This window comes from Canis lupus, chromosome 6 (genome assembly GCF_048164855.1).
Source record: "Canis lupus baileyi chromosome 6, mCanLup2.hap1, whole genome shotgun sequence".
Taxonomy (NCBI): Eukaryota; Metazoa; Chordata; class Mammalia; order Carnivora; family Canidae; genus Canis; species Canis lupus.
The window spans coordinates 6,803,727-6,828,925 of record NC_132843.1 but is presented as its reverse complement, the minus strand read 5'-3'; the positions used below and the strand labels follow the sequence as shown (position 1 = coordinate 6,828,925).

Genomic DNA, 25,199 nt, shown 5'->3' with positions numbered 1-25,199 from the left:
AGAGCTTCCCAGCCTCAGCGTCACTGACATTTTGGGCTGGATAATTCTTGGCTGTGGGTGCTATCCTGTAGGATATTTAGCAGCACCCCTCGCTTCTCCTCCCTGGATGCCAGGAGACCTCCTCCCGAGCTGTGACACAACCGCTGTGTAGAGACATTTTGCCAGTGGCCTCCGGGAGCCAAGTGACCCGGTTGAGAGCCAGTGGTCTAGCGGGGCTATTTCCCCCCGTGGGTGTCGCCACACCGAGCAGGTGCGCTCCCAGTGCTTGCTGGGCAAGAGCTCCTCGCCGCATGCCTCATCGTGACGCCGGGTCCAAGTGGACGCGGCACTGGGTCAAACACAGCCGGCCTCTTACTCCCAAGCCCCGGGGTGCGCAGCCCTAGGCCACATGGCACGTCGTCCTCCAGGTCCACGGCGGCGGCCTTTCTATCTGATGGGCAGCGGCTGCGGACAAAATCCAGGGGAAGGAAAGGGAAATAAGCGAGGGGCTGGGGGTGGGGGCTGTTGGGGAGCCCCGGTAGCCGGCGGAGGATCGCAGACCTCCCGCAGCGTGGCCCGGAGCCGGTGCACCTGCGGCCGGTGCGCCCCGCCGCGGGCCCCTCCCCACGCGTCCGTGTGCTGCCGCGCAGACCCTGAACATGGTGACGCCGACGCTGCGCGTGGAGGACTGCAGCATCGCGCTGCTGCCGCGCAACCACGAGAAGAACCGCTGCATGGACATCCTGCCCCCCGACCGCTGCCTGCCCTTCCTCATCACCATCGACGGGGAGAGCAGCAACTACATCAACGCGGCCCTTATGGACGTAAGCCCGCCCCGCCCCGCCCCGCCCCGCCCTCAGGGACCCAAGCCCGCATCCCCATCCCCATCCCCATCCCCATTCCCATCCCCATCCCCATCCCCATCCCCATCCGCATCCGCATCCCCATCCCCATCCCCAGCCGCATCCCCATCCCCATCCCCATCCCCATCCGCATCCCCAACCGCATCCCCATCCCCATCCCCATCCGCATCCCCATCCCCATCCCCATCCCCATCCGCATCCCCATCCCCATCCCCATCCCCATCCCCATCCGCATCCCCATCCGCATCCCCATCCCCATCCCCGCCCCGCCCCGCGGACTCGGGAAGCCCGTGCTCCAGGGGCTGCTCCACCGCGCGGGCGGCCGAGCGTGGCCTGCGCTGCTCCCACTCCCCGGCCCTCGTTCTTCGTTGCTCAGACGCCAGCGAGCTTGCCCGCGAGGCCCATTTCGGAGCCCACGTGCTCCTGCGGCGATGCCGCGGCCTCGGTGTCTGGGGGACACCTGCCGGGACCCGCTGATCAATGAGACACGTCCCAGCTACCGTCCCGAGCGCTTCTAGGCTTAAGCCGCCGGCCGGAGGGGGAGAGACCGCTATTAAGTCAGTGAGGCAGGGAAGTGGGACGACACGGTTCGCAGCCTTGTTTTCCTGGCCCAGCCTCCCGGTTCAGGCAGTAATTAACATGGGGAAAATGGTGTGTCAGGACACACAGCACACAACTCATTACCTCCTGTCAGTGTGTTTACTTCTAACCGAATGAACGTTTGCCGTCCGATTGATGGGAAAAGTAAATGGATATTTTCAGGGCTAATATGGAAACTCTAATTCTATTGGTGTGATATCAGTTAAAAGGTACTTAAGTTTACTTGAGGGCTCTCCAGAGCCCTAAGAAGCATGTGTATCCTTCTGCGGCAGAAATTAGTAATGCTGTCACCCATACAAATGACCCTTGAACAAATTTTAGGGAAAGCGGAAGTATTTTCATTGTACGTTTTTGGCAAATTAAATTACATTTTTCTCCATTAAGACACTTACCTATAGGGCCGATACTGCCTTTCCAGCAGATACATCAAAAGATTTGTAAGAGCTACTTATTAAGGTCTCTGGGTGTCGACGTGAGAATACTTTATGATTAGTATTCTGCAGATAAGTCTATATTTAGTCTGTTTCGGTGTTGACAGTGCTGCTGGGATTCAGCAGTTGTTAAATGTGCCCAGAGTTCTGTGTCACAAGTTTCCATGTGCACAAGATAACTGAAGCCTTCCCCCCTTTTCATTTTCCTGGGTATATCTGGATCTTTCTTGTTTGTGTTTGCAGAGCTATAAACAGCCTTCAGCTTTTATAGTCACCCAGCACCCTTTGCCAAACACAGTGAAAGACTTCTGGAGACTGGTCCTGGATTATCACTGCACGTCTGTGGTTATGCTAAATGATGTGGATCCTGCCCAGGTGAGGCTTGTGCCCAGAGTCAAATCTGGGTTTGTTCTGCTTGCACAATGAGAACATGGATCACAAATGCCAGCTGACGGGTGGGAGCTGGAGCGAAAGCACAAATGTGAAAAGCAGATGGAATTAGGGTTGGGGGTGAAATCTGAAACCCAAAAGATTAAGATCATAAAGTGACAGGCAAGACAGGGTCAGAAATTGGCTATTCCCAAAAGATGGAAATAGAAACCAGAGGGAGATACAGGGTCATGGGTGGAGTCAGAGCTGCGGGATAAGAATGTCACACACCTGCATCAAACAGAGCCAGCAAACCAGGGAGCCCCGAGGAAAGGACAGCAGCACCCAGCACAGAGCTTCTCCCATTCAAGGGCAGCAGTGGACTTCCTGGCATGGCTCACTGGAGCCTGCAGGTCGAGATGGTCACACTGGGGTGACAGTGGAGACCGGCAAGTGCGTTTAAGGGACAACGATTACTTTTGTCAACTCTTTGGTAAAGATAGTAAAAAGAAATAAAACTGGGACTTGGACATAAAAGAAGCTCAGAATGATAAATGGGGCTTCCCCATAGCTGCTGTCCTTACACCTAAAAAGAGAAAGAATAGGGCTGTATTGACTAGGTACTAGTAATGGGGTTAGAAACATTCCCTTAAAGGGAATTGTCGGCAAGCATTGGCACAGTGGCCCTTTAGGAGCTGAATTTATTGCATTCGGGTACAGCTATGCCGATTACACACTTAACCACCGTGTCAGAGGGTGTTATGGGAACTTTGGACTTCTTGTGTTTTAAGAATAAACTTGTTCTGAAACTGAATTAATTTTCTATCTGGTAGAGACAAGTTTAAAAAAGAAAAAAAAAAAAAAAGAGGCCTGAAGAGTTTTAGCATCCAACTTGGACAGATTTTTCCTTCCTGAAATCCATTTTATTGTCATCAATCTGCCATAATTTCCGTGGACGTTCACTTCAGTTCTTTAATATTTTTAATTATGTTTGAGGCCCTACATGATATTGTTAAGGCTCTAGCCTGAAAGCTAGTGAATGAAATAATAATGATAATCCTTGTCCTCATCTAGTCCTCTCTACGTAAGAAGCTTAAATATTTTAGAAGTCTTCCACATTGATCCCCTCCAAAAGAGAGATTGCAGCCATTTTTAAAGACCAGCAGCACTACAATTCAGGGAACTTCAAAGGCCCAACTCAAAATAGCACCAGGGATCCTGATCTTCTAACTCACAATGCCATGGGTTAAATGTCACTAATTCAAGATTCTTCAGTCAAAGACCATTAGGGGACAAGTGACTGTTTCCTCTTCAGAATCATCCCTTTCCCCCTAATGTGAATCCTGAAATGTAGTGATACAGTGCTTTTTTCATATCTGTGAATCAGGCATTAGTGACTTCCCCATGTTCTTTTAGAACGATAATGTTGGAATTCTAAAGCTGCATTCTAAACCCTAACTGTCTGGATTCAAACCAAGCCTTAGCCGACCCTGGTGGGAGAAGACAAAGAGTCCAATTCCGCTCAACAGACAGAGCTGATTTTCAGAGTGAGAGAAAGAGGCTCCTGGGACACAGTCATTTAGAAAACACTAAACTGAGCATTTGAACTTAAAGTCTCTGCAGTTGTACAAGAATAGCACTCAACTATTTTAAGTATTTATAGGTCCAGTTCATGGACGTGTTATGCACCATTTAAGCCATTTTCTACACGGTTTACTTGGGCTGAGTGCAGAATGTGGCGTGCCAAGCACCACTTGCTGGCTCGGGCCATTCATATTTCTCCGGTGTAAGTGATAAGCTTTAATCAGGGCTTGAACTGAGAAAGCAAGCAGAAACCAGAGCCAGCTCAGTCTGGAGAAAAATGGGCAGAACTGTTCAGATGTGCATGTTAGGACTTCTATTACCATCTCGACTTCCCATCATAACGCCTGTTAATTTTAACAGTGGGTACACTTGGTTAGGAAGGGAAAATAAACATCAATGTGCTGTCATTTGACAAGGCAGTCTTAGAACTTGTCACCAGGAAATGAAGGAAGTGAAATGTTTATGGAAGCCTTATTTTAAAATAAATAAACGTAACTTTTAAAATACTATAGACTTAGCTAACGTAAAGAGTACCCTTAGTTTACTCCGCCCTTATTCTTATGAAGGTTCAAACCTTCAACTTCTTTGTAATAGATTGCTGTTTCAGTTGACCCACTGTTAACTGAAAACTATCTTGCAATCTTGGGTGTAAATCAATCTTTACAACCTCTGTCAATAAGATTTTAGGTACCTTGGAAAATAAAAGTCATTCAAAAAAAGGAAATTCAACATGTGAATTCTCCTTTTGTGGTAACATCATTCTGCTTAAAATGAGATAGATTTTTCATCTGCTCTTGGCCCAATAGAAACCATAGATAATGAAGTAATTCCCTCTTGCCTCCCATAAGCTACTCGTCCCTCTGGTAAATCAGAAAGATAAAAATTAAACTCTACTCCCAAAAGCATCATTGGATACCAAGTCCGAAAAGAAGTTTAATTTCAGGGCACCTGGGTGGCTCAGCAGTTGAGTGTCTGCCTTTGGCTCAGGGTGTGATCCTGGGGTCCGGGGATCAAGTCCCACATTGGGCTCCCTACAGGGAGCCTGCTTCTCCCTCTGCCTGTGTCTCTGCCTCTCTCTGTTTGTCTCTCATAAATAAATAAATAAAATATTTTAAAAAGTTTAATTTCAGACTTTAAAGGCTCTCAAGGCATCTCAAAGGTCTGCGAGAAGGAAAAGTCGTGGGGGTTCTCCCCATCTCTCTGAACGTTTAGTATTTCTGTGGGGTGGTAGCAAACTAAGATGCCTCTTTCATAAGCCACCCTTCCCAGCATCTCTTCTTCCACACTAAGGTGTGCATCACATTCACACAAAGTTTTAGTTACCTGGTGTCACCAATACCTGGTGTGTGAGACTCTAGGAAACTGTGATTTTCATTAAAACCACCTCTGGGTAAAACACAAAGGCCTTTACTCTTATTATATCAGGTTTCCTAGATCTCAGCTGGGAGGGTTTGGACCAGATCATGAAAATGTAACCCAACACTGTTACCAGTATCTTGTCACTGAATGACCCTATTCCCAAAAATGATTACAAAGTACAAAGCAAGCCCACATGGGGGAGGATGGAGATTTGGGTGCCAGCAGGTACATGCACCATCTCAAGTATCTTAACTCTTGTAATGGCAGCCAGTGCCATCTCCCCAGGGCCTGATAAAGGCATGCAGAAGGGATCTCACAATGGGATGCATTGAACAGCATCCAGATGGCCTCCTTGGAAAGCAGAATGGCTTGTGGCTTAAAGATGCTTTCTAAGAAAATGAAGAAAAAGTAGTAGAAGGACAGGTGGAGCTGAGGAATCAGCCAACAAGAAAGTCCTTAAATCTACTTGCCAGGAGATAAAGAGGGAGGGAGAGGAAAGAAAATGAAGTGAATCAAGGAAGTATTAAGACTTACTGAATGTCAAAAGTGACCTCCTCCAAGCTGTTAGGAGTCCTTTCATTCCTATAATTAACCTTGCGTTTCTGTGTTGTGAACTCAGTTGTGTCCGCAGTACTGGCCAGAGAACGGAGTTCACAGACATGGGCCCATCCAAGTGGAATTTGTTTCTGCTGACTTAGAAGAGGACATCATCAGCAGGATATTCCGTATTTATAACGCAGCCAGGGTAAGAATCAGCCAGCGTCACTTATGTCCGGGTTCATTATTTTCTCATTCACTGAACATTTAGAGTGCTTGCTCTGTGTCAGTCACTGGTTAGGAGTTTGGAATACATTCTAGGTGTTTGTGAACAAAACAAAGTTCCCTGACCTTAAGGAGCTTACATTCTAATGGGAGAAAACACAATAAATAATAGATATAACAGATGTTATAATAGATACAGTATGTTAGAAGCAATAAATGCTATAGGGAAAAGATAGGAAGATAGAAAGCACTACGGCCATGAACAGAAGGGAGAACAAGTCCCCGTCTTAAATAGATGTGCCCTATGAGCAAAGACCCAACCGACGTGAGGGAGTAGCCTCATGGCTCTCTGTGGAAACAACTTTATAGGCAGAAGCAGTAGTCAGTGCAAAGGTCCTGAAGTAAGGCCTTATCTTTCCTCAGAAACAGTGAGGAGGCTGATGTGGCTAAAATGCAGTAAGCAAAGGTGAGAGTAGCTAATTGAGTTGTCCACGTAGAGGGAAAGTAGCCAGGAACTGGGGAGGTCTGGGGGACAGACCATGTAGGGCCTCACAGGCCGCTGCTAGGATTTGGGTTTTTGCTGTGAAGGAAATGAGAAGTCAGTGCAGGATTTTGAGTAGAGAAGAATCCCATGATATAATTTACCTTTATAATGGAACACTCTAGCACCTGATATGATGAGCACTGGGTGTTACAGTATATGTTGGCAAAATGAATTTAAATTTTAAAAAATAATAATAAATAGAGTATAAATAAATAGGAGTCCTCTAGCTTCTGGGTTGAGAACAGGTCAGGAGGCCATTATAAAATTCCAAGTGAGAAGCGACAACAGCAGGATGAAGTGGCAGCAGTTGGAGGTAATGAGATAGTGAGATCCTGATAGATTCTGATGGCAGAGCCAATGGGATTTGGGAATAGGCTGAATCCCAAGGGGTAGTGAGGTGTGTCTCAAGATTAGAGCCCTGAAAAATGACCCAATGGAAGTTACAATAACCTAGTTGGGGACAGCTGTGGGTATAGCAGGACTCTCCTTCCCAGAGAGAAGGGTGGGAAGCAGACCAGGTTTGCAACGGCTGTTAGACACCTAGGTGGACATGTCAAGTAGGCCTGGATCTAGGAGGGGAAATTCAGAAGAGACCCACTCTGGACATGTAAACTGATGACTTATTGGAGTCTTGAAAGCCATGAGACAGAGTGGGCTCATCAGGTGAGAGAGAGAGAAGACAAGGGGCCTGAGGACTGAACCTGGGGCTTCCATCAGCAAGAGGTCAGGGAGAAAGGGGGCCGAGAAGAGGGCAGAGAGTGGAGAAAGACAGCTAGGTGAAGAAAGGCTCAGAGAGCGAGAACGATCACCCAGGTCAAAGGTGCCAAAGGCCGTGGGAGATGTAATCCAGTGATTTAGCTGCGGCCAGATGACAACCATTGCCACGTTTCTAACACTTTCTTGGAATACTCCAATTCCATTGAGTTTTAAGTAAAGATTGACTACGGACATTGTAGCAAGATTCACACCAGTATGCAACACCACGTTGTGCTCACTCAACGCTGTGAAACCTCTGTCCCCCTAAGCTCACAGACATCTCCAGATTATTTCTTTACCCTTAAATTACCTACAATTAAAGTCAACCCATTTTACCCCTTACTGCACAACGGGGTCAGTGCCTCACATTGTGTGTTACTTGTCACTTGGCTTTTGCACAACCCTGTAAGCATTCTGCTTCACTTTTATTTGTCTGGTCTGTCACTTAAAACTCCTAGTTTTTTATAACAGCCCCAGATTAAAGCTCATACCCCTTCAGGCCAGTGGAAGCCTCCTGGGTTATTTATAGGCAGGCCTCTCCTCTACTAACGGGCTGCTTTCTGAGAAGTCTAAGCAGGTGGAATCAGCCTGCTGGAATTCCACACGTGAATGATGCCTGTTTTCTTTCCACTCCCTGCTTGTCGCCAAATCCCCTGTAGCCCCAGGATGGATACCGGATGGTGCAGCAGTTCCAGTTCCTGGGCTGGCCCATGTACAGGGACACACCGGTGTCCAAGCGCTCCTTCTTGAAGCTCATTCGCCAAGTGGACAAGTGGCAGGAGGAATACAACGGTGGTGAAGGCCGCACGGTTGTGCACTGCTTGTAAGTGCTAAGAGGGGCTCTGCACCTCAGGGGGGCCCGGCCACGGTCTACTGTCCCCCTAGTTTACTATCCCTTGTGTCTCTAAATGGAGAAGAAAATAAGTAGGTCTGGGTGAATGCAGATCATCTGTCTACTTACTAAGAATTTGGTTTGCTTTGCAGAAAACGAGAGGCACATTCTGCATTGCATGAGGTATCACTGCTATAGAAGTAACCCCTGACCTTGTGTTGCCACTCCCCCACCCCACCCTTCCCAAGAAACACCTGAGTGGGCTCACTGGGCTCCTACCAGCTCATGAGAGCCAAGTGTTAAGTTTAGGGGTATTTCCTGAGCTGATTATTAAACTGTTGGTAACTTGAAATCATCCACAGTGGAAGTATTTACATCCTCTACATCAGCAATGCTGCAAATCAGGGCCCCTGCCCCACCTGGCAAAGCTGGTGCTAGCACAGCTGCCCTACCATCATACTAGTTGATAATACTCTAGGAAATCATGTCAGAAGTTTCAAAGGAACTGTCTTTCAAAGGAATTGTCTTCTGAGAGAATTTTGTTTGTGTCTTGTTTTTTTTGCCTGGGAATGTGTATATATGTGATTATGTATACATATTTGGTTAGAGCCGGTGTCTCCAAAGCATGGTCTCCAGGCCAGCAGATCTAGCAGGTGCTCAGAGGGAGAAACCCCTGCTACAGAGCAGTGATTTCCCAATTGTGGCTGCACTTTGAGGGTGGTTTGGGGAGATTTTTAAAAACTACAACAACAATAACAAAAAAGAAAAAAATAACTGTGCCCAGGCCACGCCCAAAGCAATATGCTTTATCAGAATCCCTGAGGAGAGGCCCCAGACATCCATGTTTTTGCAGACTACTAGATTATCTCAACATGCGGCCAACGTTGAGTCACTGAATAGAGACAGCCATGGTTTTTGGAGCACTTTCACCTGCAGTTTCTCATTGGTGATGATATGTAGCTAATCAGCCAGCTGGGATTGGCTTAATGGAGCAAGCAATTAGAAAGTCATGGCAGTTAGGGAAAATGTTTAGAGAATTTGTGGAAACTTCAAGTATAGGCTTATGTCTCTTTTCAGCGGAGTGTCATTAGCACACAGTGAGATCTCTCCCAAATTGAAGGGAAAATGAGGTTTAACCCTGGGCAGACCAACCCTAGTTAAAATGATAAGCTTGCCTAAGGACATGGGTTACCCTCGCCTTAAGGCCCATCCCTCATGCCCTGCCACCTGCCCAGGGGCCCAGGAGGGTCTGTGGTATCTCAGAACTGTGCCCTGCCTCTCAGGAGTCGAAAGGTGGCAGTATTTCTTCCTACAGAAACTGACAGTCTCTTGAGAAGAGTCTTCTGAACCCATTCACACTTAGCCTCAACCAGCAGCCCCAAGGATCCTTTGTCCTCCCTGCTTACTGCTTTTCCCTTCCTTCTTATAGACCCAGTTCATTAAAAACATTTCTACCAAGAAAATGTCAAAGAGGATTGATTAGCAGCACACATCCCCGTTTTTACTTCTCTAAGTGCAGATATAACTTCTGATCAGAATACAGTTGGTAGGGGGAGGGGGATTACCAGTGTGAATTGATAAAGACCCAGCAAGGAAAATTGCCATTTTAGTTAAGGTTTGTATTATATGTAAGTTCTTTTGAAAAACTAAAAACAGTCTGCAGATCCCCATATCTGTGTCTGGAGTGTGTCAGCGTCTGGAACGAGGAATGTAATGCATGCATGGTACCTCCTTTGCTTAGCAGCTTTCTAACAAGGGCCAGTGCTATAACCCAAAGGACTAGTCACACTGGGGGACATTGAGGCACTGGGACGGCCTGAGGGAAAGATACAGAGACCCCTTAAATTACTGTACCTCATAGGCAACCACCGACTATACCCTCCCAAGACTCAGCTGTGACCCCAGAACTAAGCAATCACATTGCCATTCCACGTGATGTCTACAGCAGGCTGTTCTTTATCGTGTACAGTGGTGGGCGCCTGTCATTTATGTCCTCTTGCCAGCCCAGCACCCCACCCCTATTCTGATAGGAGAAATTGATCTTTCTTTGGGAAACATTTTCCCCAATTCTGAAGTCCCCATGGTTGCCACGGGGCTGCCTCTTGCTCTCTTGGCATCAGGGTGGACATGAGACCTATGCCTGGTGAGACTGTTTATGGCTGTTTAGATTTATAAATCTTTTAGTTGTGAGAAACAAAGTTAGGTTGAACTCGTATCCGCCAGTATAGGGCGGGAAAGAATGCTTTGAACCACGGAAGCTCTCTGCTGTTCATTTCTGAGGTAGGAACATTGTATTCAGCATAGCGTAGTGCCACCTAATGGTTGTGGGCAGAGCAGTCCCTGCCCCAGACAGACCTCCAGGTGCTGTAATTGGGATGGTTCTTCGAGCCTCACATATACTCACGGTGAGCAAATAGGGGTATTCTTTTTTTCTTTATACATCTCCCAGTTCATAAAACCAGAAGAAATAGATAGAAATAAGGGATCGCCATTTTGCAAAAATAATGGAAGTAGACAGTGGTCCTGAACAGCTGCTGAAAGCATCAGGTGAAAAGCTGGTGGGGGAAAAGGAGTGTGGTATCAGTGCAGAGACAGAAAGTAGGCTAATGGAGCAGAAGAGAAAATCCTGGAATGGAGCCACACGTCACGATCACCTTATTACAGCAAAGACCCCACAGCAACATACCTACTGCAGGGCAGGAGCAAAAGACAGGTTGTGCACCTGGCCTCCCTCCTCATGCTACATATAGAAATCATTTCCAGATGGATCATGGACCAAAATGTGAAAATGAAAACAATGAAGCTTCCAGGAGAAAATCCTCATGACCATGAGGCAACCAAAGATGATGTTACCCAAGACACAGAACACTAGCTACAAAAGAAAATAGTGCAAAAATTGGATTCCATTAAATTTAAGCACTACTGTTTGTCAAAAGACACAAAGGAGAGCGAAAAATGCAAGACAGAGAGTGGACAAAGAGTCGTGTGATACATGCATCCGACAAAGGACTCACAGCCAGAATGCCTCACTACTGCAAGCCAATAAGAAAAGATCGACCCAATTGTTTGAGCAACAGACTTGACGAGAGATTCGTTTTATAAACAAAGAAGATGTACACAGCCGATAATCACAGAAAAGGTACTCAGCATTATTCATTTTCAGGATAATACACACTAAAACCAGAATCAGGTGCCCCCTACACACTCACTAGAATGGGTGAAATAGGGCAGCCCCGGTGGCGCAGTGGTTTGGTGCCGCCTGCAGCCTGGGGTGTGATCCTGGAGACACGGGATCGAGTCCCACATCGGGCTCCCTGCATGGAGCCTGCTTCTCCCTCTGCCTGTGTCTCTGCCCCTCTCTCTCTGCGCCTATGAATAAATAAATAAAATCTTTAATAAAAAATAGAATGGGTGAAATTGGAAAGACAAATAAATGAAAATACCAAGAGTTGGTGAAGCTGCAGAGTAACTGGAACTCCCATCCCCTGCTGGCAGGAAGTAAATGTGGTACTGCCATTTTGGATCTGTTCGACAGCAATGCTGAAGGCTAAATATAAATATATTCTCTGAGCTCTTCCCCTCCTAGGTACGTGACTATGGAATTGAGTCATATATGCACCAGGAGACATTTTTATAGCAGATTTACTTAGAATACTGAAAACTAGAAACAGCCCAAACATTCCTCTGCTGATAGGTAAATAAATTATACAGTAGTGTATCTATTCAGTGGGATTATTCTGAGCAATATAAGACAACAAACCACTGATAAAAGGTGGATGATTCTCACATGGATAATATTAAGTAAAATAAGCCAGAAGCAAAATAGTAGGATTCCATTTATACAAAATTCAAAAACAGACCAAAAAAATTTATGTTGCCCAAAATGAGAACAGAGATCATCTTTGAGTTATTGATGATATTGATGAGAAAGAAGTCTGAGGGAGCCCTAGGAGGCTAATCGTGGTCTGCATCTTGATCTGAATGATGGTTAAGTGGCATATGCATTTGGAAATTAACTAAAATGTATACTTACCATTTGTGGACTTAATTGTAGGTACATTGTACTTTATTTAAAAAACTGATTTCGGACTTAATTATGAATTGATCAAGCTGGCATTCCTGCACAATGATCAATCCTAAAATCACAAAAACAAGGAACAACTTGATATTTTGTGCCTGCTTCCCAACGAAGTATACTTGTAAAGTATCCTTGTCTTAAAGAATATGTAATTCTTATGAAGCTGTGGAGCTAACTCTCAGTTTATAGGAAATAGGGGAGAGAAACATGTTAAATGATTCACAGAAATGCAATGAATAAGAACAACCCAGGACATGGGGCTCTCTACAGGAAAGATGACCCCATTTTCTCAACAAATAAATTGCCAAGAAAAAAAAAAAGAGCAAAGAGGAACCTATAGATTAACATAAACTTGTAAGATATATCAACCAATTACAATGTGTGGACTTTACTTGGATGTGGATTTGAAAATATCAGCTGTAAGATAATGTCTGAAACAATCTTGGAAATTGGAACAGAGACTAGAAATTCAATTATATGAATATAGTAATATTTATTTTAGATGTAATAATTATACTGTGTTTATTTTTTTAAAAAATCCCTTAGCTCCTTGAGAAATGGTTGATCTCAGAGCTGGTGCAGGGAAGATACAAGATGAATCTGGAACACCTTGTGGTTCCAGAAAGTAAGAAAGTACTCAAAACAGAATGGAGGTCTGATGGAACTCCTAATGGCCAACACCAGAACAATTTCAGCAACAAAATAAAGATTGATACTATTGGATTTTAGATCATCGAACAAAGTGAACATGTGTAAGTCTAAATGGACCTATAAATAAATAATAAGATAAAAGAGGTAAGCAAATAAGTCAAATGCCAGAGAAAAGGCAGCTCTCTCTTACAGTAGAATGTTGGAGAGAGGGAAGTGGAAAACCAATTCGACAAACAGCACAGTAACCATTGTTGCAGGCAGAATCCACCAATAGATCCTAAAGCCAATGGGTGAAACTTTGAGGAGAGACGAGGCATTTGCAGAGTTCCAGAGTATCTCTCCCAATTAGTAACTACAAGGAAAAGATAACTATACAGTGAAAAAAAATGCAAGGCACCATCTTAAAAGGTGATCAAGTCAACATGACCAATTGCAATAAGACAATTCAGCATCGTGAACCCCTAGAGGGATGGACAGCCCTTCTGTGGTTTTCTAGCCATAATGCATAACCTCATTCTCAATCATGAGAAAGCATCAAACGCAAATGAAGGGACAGTCCACAATTTGTATTTTGTAATAACTTCTCAAACTGTGAATGGAGACCATGGCTACTGTCTACAGGTGCGTTCTATATTTTGTATTCTACAAAATAACTGACCAGTACTCTTCAAAAGTGTCAAGATTGGGGCACCTGCATGGCTCAGTCAGTTAAGCATCTGCCTTTGGCTCAGCTCATGGTCTCAGGGTCACGTCCCATGTCTGGCTTCCCCACTCAGCAGGGAATCTGCTTCTCTCTTACCCTCTGCCTCTCCTCCTGCTCATGTTCTTTCTCCCTCTCTCTCTCTTTCTCTCTCAAATAAATATATAAAAATCTTAAAAAAAAAAAAAAAGTGTCAAGGTAAAAAAAAAAAAAAAAAAGGAAAGACTGAGGACCTGTCACAGACAAGGAGACTAAGGAGCCAAGACAAGTCAGTGCAAGGCAAGGTCCGAGATTGGATCCTGGACCAGAAAAAGGACATTGGTGACATTTGACTGGTGACATTGGACTAGGCCTGTAGTTGAGTTAATAGTATTGCCCCAGTGTTAATTTCCTGGTCCTGATCACATACTATGACTATGAGAGGTGTTCGTATTAGGGGAAGGTGAGTATGCTGGGGGAACTCGCCGTGTTGTGTTTGCAATGATTCTGCACATCTAAAATTTGTTCAGAATGAAAAGTTTTATTCAGAGAGAACCCTTACATTTTAGAGATAAATAATGAAATACTCATGGATTGTTTTTAAGGCCAAGTCCGTCTTTGAACATACCCAACACTCATCACCAGTTTTCATGGCCAATACTAGATGAGGTGTTTGTTCCCTGGAAATTTTCAGCCCTGAGTCCTGAATAAAACTAATAGGGCGCCACATCAGATTATAGAATCCAGGGCAGAGGCGTAGCTAGGAGAGCAGAACGTGCCAGTGGATCATCGCCTCCAGTCAGGTGACCCGTGGGCCCAGTGCTTGGGCTCATTGACACCATTTGCTTTAATTAAAAGAATCCGCCCAGGTGGAGCATTCCCCTAGCCTCTGAGGCCCTCACCATTACCTGTTGTGTGGGGCTTGGGCACCACGAGAAGTTGCAGTGTGAAGGCCAATGGGACCATCTGATTTCTCTTCCAACAGGAACGGAGGAGGCCGCAGTGGGACGTTCTGCGCCATCAGCATCGTCTGTGAGATGCTCCGGCACCAGAGGACGGTGGATGTCTTCCATGCAGTGAAGACACTGAGGAACAATAAGCCCAACATGGTGGACCTCCTGGTAGGACCCTCACTCTGGCCTGCTGAACCGGGTGTCTTCCCACTTGGCTGGCGTAGTTGGCGGTAAAACTGATTCCTGAGCGAGGAGACTCGTCTGCAGAAGCATAGTGGAATCACTGTGCTTGCGAGGGCCTTCCTCCCTCCCCTCTCTCACTTGGCTTTTCACAGGGTGACTTCACCTCCACACACTGGCACTGTGGAAAGAGGCGAGACTCACAAGTGAACATCCTTATTAATTTCCCTTCCTGGCAGTGCCTTCCACATGGCTAAGTGCTTAGTCTTCACGGGGAAGACATAATCACAGCACACCAAGTGCCAGATTTTCTTTTTTTTTTTTTTTTTTTTAGATTTTCAAATTATATATTTTATAAATAGCTTAATCATCTAATATTTATCAAAGCTGTGAATTTTAGTTTGACATTGGAATATTGCATTTAAGTCTAGCGGCCGTATCCCAGATGAGGACGAAGGAGCCAAGAAAGAAAGGATTAGGGGCAATTATTAGAGTATTTCAGGAAATCTTTCTTGTGTGCAGCTATTTAAATGCCAACCACCGCGACTTGCAAGTAGTAGAATAGCTTAAAAGGGGGGAGCTTTCAGATTCGGTGTTTGTACCTCTCTGTTGATAGAAGAAGGATCTGAAGGAAACGATGGGACGATCCCAAGGTCGGGAGAACAGCCTGGGGTAGGGAGAGGGAGGAAGACATGGCTGGTACCACAGCCTGGAAAGCCTGTATGGCCTGGCCCTCAGCACTGTGGCAGTGGGCTTCAAATCTAACGTATAAGAAAGGGACTAAAGAGAGAGTGGAGCTTCAAGCCAAAGTTGAGAAAGTCGCCGTGGTCCCAGTCATCACAGTGCCCCAGGTTGTGTAATGACAGTCACCATTGCCAACCCACTCCTGGGACGTGTCCTCCTTCGCCCAAGTCACTGTCCTGGAGCATTTGCTTCCCCCAGGTACACATGTCCTGCTTGATGGGTTATTCTGTTTCCAAGAAGCAGGGTGCTGCCCAGGGAATTTGGTGGAGGGGCTCTGTCTGGTCAGGTGCCGACTTCCAGAACCATCAGCAGTTAGTACCTTGGCTTCTGTGGAAAAGGACCATGCCCTCCAGACTGCTGACCTCTCCTCCCCACCCTAGGGGATGCCCAGGAAAACCCAAAATCTACTCTCAGCTCTGCTACTCATTCAACTCAAGTGACCTCAGACAAAGTAACCTGGCAATTCACGTCTCCTTGAGCCGGTCACTTAGCTTTCCTGACCCCAAGTCCTGTAAACCAGGGATAACGTTGGCTGGTTGAAGTGATCCCGCCAGACAGTATATGTGAGAGTGTTTTGGCAACTGCAAAGGTGAGAAAGTGGTTCTTGAGAGTGCAGGTGTTTACTGGGCATCCTGCAGCCAGCAGGTACATATGAACTGGTTGGGTGAGGAGGATGAGGTGGCATGATGACAGCTAGCAGCTATCATTCACATGGTGCTTAATATGTGCCAGGCCACACACTCAGTGGCTTTTACAGAGGCGCAGATTTCAAGTGAATAGGCTAAGGCTGGCTGGCATGTCCCGTGTGCAGGCGTCCCTAGAGCCAGCCCCTCCCAGAGGCAGAGAACTGTCTCACTCCTTGGGATCACCCGTGAATTTGGAAGAGTCGTACCAGAATCCTCCGTCTTCGGGGCTGGGTGGGGACAGTTGAGATAGGGCAGCTGGGCCATCAGAGGTGGCCTGAGTTTAAGACAGATAAGAAGGGTGGCTCAGTGGTTGAGCATCTGCCTTTGGCTCAGGGAGCCTGCTTCTCCCTCTGCCTGTGTCTCTGCCTCTGTCTGTGTGTCTCTCATGAATAAATAAATAAAATCTTAAAAAAAAAAAAAGATAAGAAGGTGGGCAGAAGATGGAAGCAAATACCTAAATTAAAATATTCTGACTTCAGTGGCATTTAACCTCCGGGATTCAGGGACAGATGTGTAGCTTCCAAACTTTGGTTGGTAGTTGGGCAAAGCTGACCTTGATGAAAAAAATATATGTATCATTTCCCTCTCACCGCAGCCAGAATTAAGCAGGTCATTAGTAATAGACCCTTCCAGGGCTTTCCACTAATGGCTCTGGCTGTAGCTTTCATCACTCACGAATTTTTATGTGCAGAAACAGTGTGGCTTTTTCCACATTGGTGGTACAGACTGAAGGATGGAGGGGATTCTTTGAGGACTGAATGGACGTGCAGGTGGTGGGACCAGCAGGGAGCCCACTGTTCTATAATAATTTAGGCGTTTCTGTGATTAGGTTGCTCTAATAGAGAAAATAAGATCTTTGAATGCTCAAACTTCTGAGGGTCAATACCAGTTTTAGGATAAGTCAGTACTGAAAAATATAAGGAAAGTATTTTCAATTTCCCGGAAGAATGTCTGATACATTTGTGACAGTGATTGTTAGCAAAATAATAGGTAAAATCTGGTGACCAGAAGAACAAATGTCACAGGGCTCTTTTCAGAGGGCTTGAAGCTTCCTGAATTGAATGAGGACTCCTGTCGTTTGTTTGTTTTTGCTTACAAGTACAATTCTGTTACTTTGGTAGTCATATATGTGTACCTTGGCTGAGGGAATTAATTAATTCAGGTCCAGGCGATAAAACCCAAATACAATTTCATTGGGCAGAGAAGACCATCTGAGGCCTGAGCCTCTCCTAAGCACAAAATGTACCAGCCACTGAAAAGCACAGGGTACTGAGTCTGCCTAGCTGCATCTTCTTAGAATGATGAAATGTGTTCCAGAAAGTCCTGGAGCGCACTTCTGTGCTGGCTGGTCGGGAGGCAGAGGGGATGGGGTGTGGAGGGCCAGGGACTGGGTCCCATAGGAGGCTCAGTTGCCGCGCCCCCCCCCCCCCGCCCCGCCACCTCCTCCTGGCCTGGTTAGATTCAGATGGAGTCCCCAGTGCCTGAGCGCCTTTGAAGTTTCTAGGGAAATGGGCTGCTTCAACAAACATCTCCTTTCTTTTTTTGTCCTCACTGGCTTTTAGGCGTTTCCAGAGCTCCATTTTGGTTTTTTTTATTTTTCCCCCCCAGGGCTCTGTTTGAACAGAGAAACAGCCTTTGGGGGACAGATCTTTCCTAAAGAAACGTTGTCCCCTGGAAGGTGGGGGAACTCTGGCCAACTTGATGGGATTTGACATACATCTGCATTGTCGAAGGTTACCAAGATCAGGATAATTAACACATCCATCACCCCGCTTAGGTTACATACTGGACTCCTGTGAGTCTGTAGTGAGAATGCTTAAGATCTATTCTGAGCAACTTTCAAATACATAATACTGTATCACTAGTAACTGTAGTCACCCGGCCTGTACATTAGATCCCAAGAACTACTTATAACTGAAAATGTATACCCTTGACCAACATCACCTCATTCCCCTACCCCAGCTCCTGGCAACCACCATTCTATTCTGTTTCTATAAATTGGCTTTTGCTTTTTTTTTTTTTTTTTTTTTTTTTTTTTTTTTTAATGAAAGCGTTAAAGAATCCTAAGCTCTAGGCTCACCACAGTGGCCATGATTCAGTTGATCTGGGAGCTGGCTGCAGCAGCCAGATGTTAAAAGCACCCCAGGTAATTCTAATATGTGGTAGGGTTAAGAAGCTTACTTAGTGCCCAGTGTAGAATGGCTCCAGCCAGGGCCATACGTCAGAATTACCTGAGGCACTGTCACAAAAGCCAAGGCCCCAGACCAAGTGTGGGTGCATGTGTATGTGTATGGGTGGATGTTGGGGGCTGTGTGTAGGTATGGGTGGGTGTGCATGTGTAGGGATATGGGTGGTGCGTGTATACATGTGTAGGAGTAGATTGTGGGGGTGTGTAGGTGGGAGTACATGCCATGTGCAGGGGTGGATGACACTCGTGTGTGTGTCAGTGTGTGTGTAGGCATGAATAGTGGTGTGGGGGGTGGGCGTGTATGTGAGCATATATATGTATGTGTGTGTGCACATGTGTGTGTGCATATGTAGGGGTGGAGGGGGAAGTAGGTGTAGGGAGGTGGGTATGTGTGTGAGTATATGTATGCGAGTATTGTATGTGTATACATGTGTGTGTGCATGCATAGGGGTGGGTATGTGTATGTGAGTATATGTATGTATGTGTGCACACGTGTGCACGCATACATAGAGGTAGATGGGGGAGTAGGTGTAGGCGTGGGTATGTGTGAGTGCTGGAGTGGAGGACATAGGCCCAGACGGGGAGTCAGAGAGGCCCAGTGTGGCCCATCTCTGGAGACACTTGAGGACATTCCACTTCCCTTGGGCCTGGGCCTGGGCCTGGGCTTGGCACACAGCCTCTGGGGAAGCAGCCATTCTCCCCGAGTCCTCCTGTGGAAGTCCAGGTGTAGTCTTCCTGCACCCTGCAGAAAGTAATCTCCAGTAAAGCCCTGTGCCCTTTCCCCCTGCCCCCCACCCCAGACTCTGACTTCCTTGAGTCAGGAACTGGCTCAGGCAGCAGAGCTCCTGGCTTGGGGCAGGGGTCCAGGACACAGGCACTGAGGGACCCTCACCCATACAGAGCTTCCCCTCGCTGCCCTTGAACCTGGGGAGGCCGTGACCACACACTGATGAGTCTCAGTAGGAAACCAGGCACAAACTTCCCTTCCTTTGAGGGAAGAACGTTCTCCCTACATTTTTCAAGGCAGAGATGAAAGTAATGACGTACTCTGTCTATTGTCAGAGACACACCACTGTCTCATTGAGGGGTGTCCCTGGCTGGGAATGTCCTGGGAACATTGACACAGATGGCCCCACTCATGATTATTGGCACACTGGGGACCACTTGACCTTCCGGCCAGGGCCATCAGTCAGGGTTTTTTCCAGACTGTAGGACCTGTCAGTCCAGGACCCAGGTGAAATTGTGAAATTTGTTTTAGGTTCAAAGAGCAGGCGCATCGGGGAGAGGAGGGTTCCCCAGGTGAACTGTGCATACTGCTCTCTGAATCGTGTCAGAGATTCCCACTCGCAGGCAGCATGGGAACTGCGAGTGCCCAGGGTGACCGCAGGGCCCCTGGTTCCTCAGACACAAGGCAGCATGTGCTGAGACGGGCACAGCTCAAGCCCTTCAGGAAGCTCCCCAAAGCCACTTGCAGGCCTTGCAGCCTCGTGATGTACTCCCTGAGTGAACAACGGTGTGGGGAGGTGGGGAGCTCTAAAACATAACCTCACTTTTAGATGCCTCTTTATTTTTTATTTATTTTTTAAAGATTTTTAAATTTATTTATTCATGAGAAACACACAGAGAGAGAGAGAGAGGCAGAGACACAGGCAGAGAGAGAAGCAGGCTCCACGCAAGGAGCCTGATGTGGAACTCGATCCCCGGTATCCAGGATCACACCCTGGGCTGCAGGCGGCGCTAAACCACCGCGCTAAACTGGGGCTGCCCTAGATGCCTCTTTAGATGTCACTTTGCCCTCTTCATGAGAACCAGAGGTGGGTCTGCCGTGAAGGTGGGTTTGGGGGTTTTAGAGGGGAATAGCTGGCCACCTTGGTTCCCACCCTATGCAAGGATGACCCCTGCTTGTGTTTGGGCTTTGCATGCCCAAAGCCAGCTGATGCTGCCCAAATCAGGAGAATGTGGGATCCAGGCAGAAATGTTCTTTTTTTTCCCCGGAACCACAGGGATAGCTCATGTGGCTTAATTATACCTTCCAAAGCAAGTGAGCTGAGAGAGGAAACTGCAGAAGACAGGCCTGTACCTGGTGATCAAGGGTAATCAGTTGCTTTCCAGCATTTCCTGGGGTGCTTGGGGGAGGCCACGCAACAATTTATGGTCTTCCTTCTCCTTCCCTTTATTTTGCTGATTCAGAAACCAGTCATCACAGAATCTACTGGGATTGACAGTTTGCTTAGGAGGGATAAGATGACAGCGAATTCATTTTGAAAATTATAGTCATGCCTGGGACAGGGCAGCTTCAGTGATTCTAACATAGCAACCCCTTCAGTGAAGCCCACAATCCTTTTAGGGGTTGTGGCTGGAGGCCAGTGGCTATATGACCCTCTAGATGCATGTTCATATATTACAAACCATCAAAAGGATGGTTTGTAGTAGTCACCAAAATTGCACAGTTAGGTTTATGCGAGACCATGTTTATGCAATAAGTAATTGTATCTCTCAGATTTCCATGAAAAACATTGTCTCTGTGAAGGAAACAGGAGAACAGGATTGACCACTTCATAGCCAACATTTCAGCCCAGTCATCTGACAACATGGTCTTTTAGAATTTTGAAATGCAAATGGTTTCAAAATGGCTTAAATATTTTGAAAATAAAAGTATCAAATCCTGAAATATGGATCAGAAATCTTTGATAGATGCATGTTCAGTTCTCTTGGGCATATACCTAGGAGTGGAGTTGCCAGGTCATCAGCCAATTCTTCTGTTTAACCTTTTGATGACCTGTTGGATGATTTTCTTTTCTTTTTTTTTTTTCTTTTTTTCTTTTTATTTATTTAGTTTTATTGGAGTTCAATTTGCCAACATATAGAATAACACCCAGTGCTCATCCCATCAAGTGCCCCCCTCAGTGCCCGTCACCCAGTCACCCCCACCCCCTGCCCACCTCCCTTTCTACCACCCCTTGTTCATTTCCCAGAGTTAGGAAATGTTCTGTCTCCCTTTCTGATGATATTTCCCACTCATTTTTTCTCCTTTCCTCTTTATTCCCTTTCACTATTTTTTATATTCCCCAAATGAATGAGACCATATAATGTTTGTCCTTCTCCGATTGACTTACTTCACTCAGCATAATACCCTCCAGTTCCACTGTTGGATGATTTTCTGAAGTGGCTACACCTTTCACATTCCCACCAGCAGCATATGAGGTTCCCGTTTCTCCTCGTCCTTACCAACACTTGTTACTGTCTTCTTAATCCTAGCCATCCTGGTGGATGCTACTGATATTTTCATCTTGTGGCACTTCTAGTATGTTGAAATGGTCTGTTTGCTTCCTGTCTTCCCCTCCAGATCGTAAAGTCCCAAAGAACAAAAGCTGTATCTTAAAATCCCTGGTCTCCAGCCTTCAATATTTATTGGGTTGAATCAAATGCTGCTAAACCCATATTTTGTTATCATTTACATATACGGCCAACGTTTGACACTCCCAACTGTATGTCAGGTTCTGTGCTAAAGACTGGTGTATTACATGCAAAGGGATAAAATATGGCTCTTTGTCTTCAAATAAACAGATTGGACTAGTGGGACATTCAGAGAACAAAATGTAGGTGAAGACAAGAAGACTGCAATGACTAATTAAGAGGCACATATCCAAAAGATGGAAATTTAGTTTTAATTAATTTGGCAAACTCAAAGTAAGTGATCCATTTCCTTGGTTTCGGCCATTGTGTTGGGTAGTGAGACAGTGGTGCTCACGCTTAACAACTTGTGAAGGCTTATCTCTTATGGAGATGGGAAGAGAGCCTTCTAGATGCTGAGCCACTCTGTCTCAGCTGCCAGGCTGCTGCCAGGTGGCAAATAGAAGCATCCTCAACTGCTGTGTCCCTCTGCTTGGCTCAGAGACCACACTAACATGAGCGTCCATTAGCACACCATACAAACACAAGTGCAAAGGCCCTCTCCTACCACCTGAGATCCCACCAGGGCCAGAACCTCAGGCAGGTCTCCCTCAGGCCAAGGTCCATGATCTAAGAAAGCTGTGCTCAAGAAAAATGACTTTGCTGCCTGATTAACAACTGACATGTGGTTCCCAGAGGGAATCCAACACTTCCCCTCTGGGCCTTTCGTTAGGTGGTTCCTCTACCTGGAATGCCTGTAGGTACCTGCTACCTCTTACAGGTCCTCCCTAGGAAGTTATGCTCCCTCCCCCTCTGCGCCCAGGTTGAGGGACCATTCGGGGGCCCTGCTCCGTGCCGAGCCTTATTATCATTGGGTACTGGTCTCAATCAGACCATGGAATTCTCAAAGTCAGGGACCAGGTCAAGTGCTTGGTACTTAAGAGGTGCTTGTAAATTCTCACAAAATGGAAGACATCAAGGGTATAGCTGGGCCAGGAGTGACGCATTTATATGTTGAGGACCTTGTATGAGCGAATCACAAAATATTTCTCCCAGACTTTGGGGAAAGTCTTTTTTTTTTTTTCCTTCTACTTCTTGATTGATTTTCCCATACTCTGTATTCGGGATGTTGATGTACAGGTAAACATTTATGTTTGGACAAATCTATATATGTGTTCCAGTTGTCCAGAACTTTCCAGGAATTCTAGAAGAGGTAGATGTCAAAATACCTTTCATCGGGAAACAACTTGTGGGGAATGTCTCCAGACAGCAGTTGTTTGTGGCTCCCAACCGTGACTTTCTGATTCATTTCTGATTCAAATCCTTCTCAGTTTGATTTCTTCCAATTAAAACCCTAACCTGGCACAATTGCTCTAACAGCACCAGCATTTGGATATCACATAGCTGACTTCTTCTCCCTTCCGTTTTCTAGGATCAGTACAAGTTCTGCTATGAAGTGGCCCTGGAATACTTGAATTCTGGCTGATGGCATAAACAGCGCTGCAAACCAACCCTTTCATCCCACAAAGCCAAGACGTTCCATGGTATTTGTGTAGATGAGATGAAGACTTCTCAATATGCTTATTTTGCTTTGCATAATTGGCTCTTTTTAAGAGCCCAAGAAAGCGTTTATGAAACTGCTTTGCACTGCCCAACTCCCAGCAATGCTGCTGCCTGACAGAAGCACACACACAGCAGAGTCATCAAATACTGTCCTCCTCGGCATCGGCTTGTTAGAGCAGCGTAGACATCTGGTAAACCCAAGAGCACAATTATATTCTTATGAAGGAATTTGTACCTTTGGGGTATTATTTTGTGGCCCGTGAACCCTTTGTTATTGTTACGGCTGAGTGTACATTTTTGTTTTGTGGAGAATGCTACCTGGCATTATGATAATATATTATTTTAGTTAATATTTGTATTTTAACATGTTGCATAATATAAGCTTCTGTACCTTTCCAAGACTAACAGATAAACGTATAACGAACAAAGATACGCTGTATGAGTTGTTGTTTCTATCAGATTTGTATTGTTTCCAAGGGAAAAAGCTTGGGAAGAAGTCAGTTCAAAAATGCAAAGCTCGATGGTGAGATTCATAGATCCAAAGCTTCTCCCTTTGTTTATATTGTAAATATTTTTGATTTCATCAAATTATTTATTCATTAAAAGAAATTTTTGTGAAGCACAGTGAGTGACAATCATTTTTATGAAGCGCAGGAAATGATTGATTGTATGACGTGACCTTGTGTGAATTCTTCCTCAATAAATAAAGAGCGTGACCAGTCTTGCTGTATTCCTGGTGTCCCAGCGCCCCGGCGACGGGGGCAGCTCCGGTCACCGCAGGCCCCTGGCAGACAGATGGGGTCTGTTGGCCTGGAGCAGGTAGGGTTGGGATTTTTGAGAGAGAACTTCTGTCCGTGAGACATCCTGGCCCATCCTGGGAGCCTCCCTGGCGGGGGAGGAGCTGCCTGCCCCCTGACCTGGTGGCCACAACTGTTCCAGAGTGCGAGAGGCCAGTCCCAGAGCCGTGACTTCCTGACCAGGACAACCTCTTCCTTTCTCTTTTTTGTCTTGGTCAGTGGGGTAACCTCTGTCCTCTCCAGGCTTCATTCAAACCTGAAACTTGCTGAGAGAACACTTTCTGAGGGGTTAAAGGATCAGGACACAAAGCTGTGTTTAAGCAGGACACAAAGCTGAACAAGACAGTCCCTGGCCGAGGGAACGATCACGCAGAGCGGCCTGCGCCTCGCTCCTCGGGGCCTCTGGCTGATTCTGAGGGAGGAGGTGAGGCCATGCACGGACTATATGAGTTCAAACTGAGTTGCGGGCTATATTAAGTGACTTCCATCCGACGATGAGGGTGAACTTTTACCAGACACCCAGTTCTGCATCCGAAACTATGCAGGGTGCTTTCCCAACAGGCAGCCATTCCCCCCTGCGACAGTGATGGAACCGTCTTACAGCCCAAGAGACTCAGGTTGGAAGACATCAAATACTTGTCCGAAGCCACCCCATCTGGTCAGTGCCAGGTGCCTCCAGGCCTGGGGAGGCAGAAGGATGGCAGCGGAAGCACAGGCACCCTTGATACAACACACAGTGAAAGGAAACTCCATTCCTGCTGAGACAGGGAGATACGGGACCCATCACCCCCTCCGGAAAATGGGGAGGCTTGACAGGAATTCCTGCCTGCTCTGAGGACCCTGGTGAGTAGGGACAACAAGAGTAGAGGTTGTCTGCCCAGGGGACTGAGGTTGACACCTGCACCTTAGGCCTGCTGTGCTTTGCTGAGCTGTGAGGACACGATCGCTATGCCCTGATGAGGGATTGCCCAGCGCCCCTGAAGGAGATGGGATGCCACAACCAGGAGAGCAGGCCAGCACTGAGCTGGGCATCCAGACTAAATGCCTCACCGCTGGGCTCCTCCCATACACTGTCCTCTCACCATCCCCACGCAATTCTCTTCAATTAAACTCCTAAAATGTTTAAAAAACTGCTCTTTGCATACCTCCTCAAAATGGCTTCCCCCAGATACAGGACTAGGGATGACATGCGGAAAGCTGTACCCACT

General features: G+C 46.3%; 1 protein-coding gene across 7 annotated transcripts in view; it reads left to right on the top strand.

Annotated features, from left to right (window-relative positions):
* Positions 1 to 23,813, top strand: part of PTPRM (protein tyrosine phosphatase receptor type M) — a 779,952-nt gene extending 756,139 nt beyond the window's left edge. For all 7 annotated transcript variants that reach the window (XM_072828757.1, XM_072828756.1, XM_072828755.1 and 4 more), the window contains 6 exons: positions 630 to 803; positions 2,117 to 2,248; positions 5,805 to 5,930; positions 7,907 to 8,070; positions 14,473 to 14,608; positions 23,064 to 23,813. In XM_072828757.1, the coding sequence (XP_072684858.1) occupies positions 630 to 803; positions 2,117 to 2,248; positions 5,805 to 5,930; positions 7,907 to 8,070; positions 14,473 to 14,608; positions 23,064 to 23,117 (786 nt within the window). In that variant the 3' untranslated portion in view covers positions 23,118 to 23,813. The remainder of the gene's footprint in view (positions 1 to 629; positions 804 to 2,116; positions 2,249 to 5,804; positions 5,931 to 7,906; positions 8,071 to 14,472; positions 14,609 to 23,063) is intronic.
* The last annotated feature ends 1,386 nt before the right edge of the window (positions 23,814 to 25,199 follow it).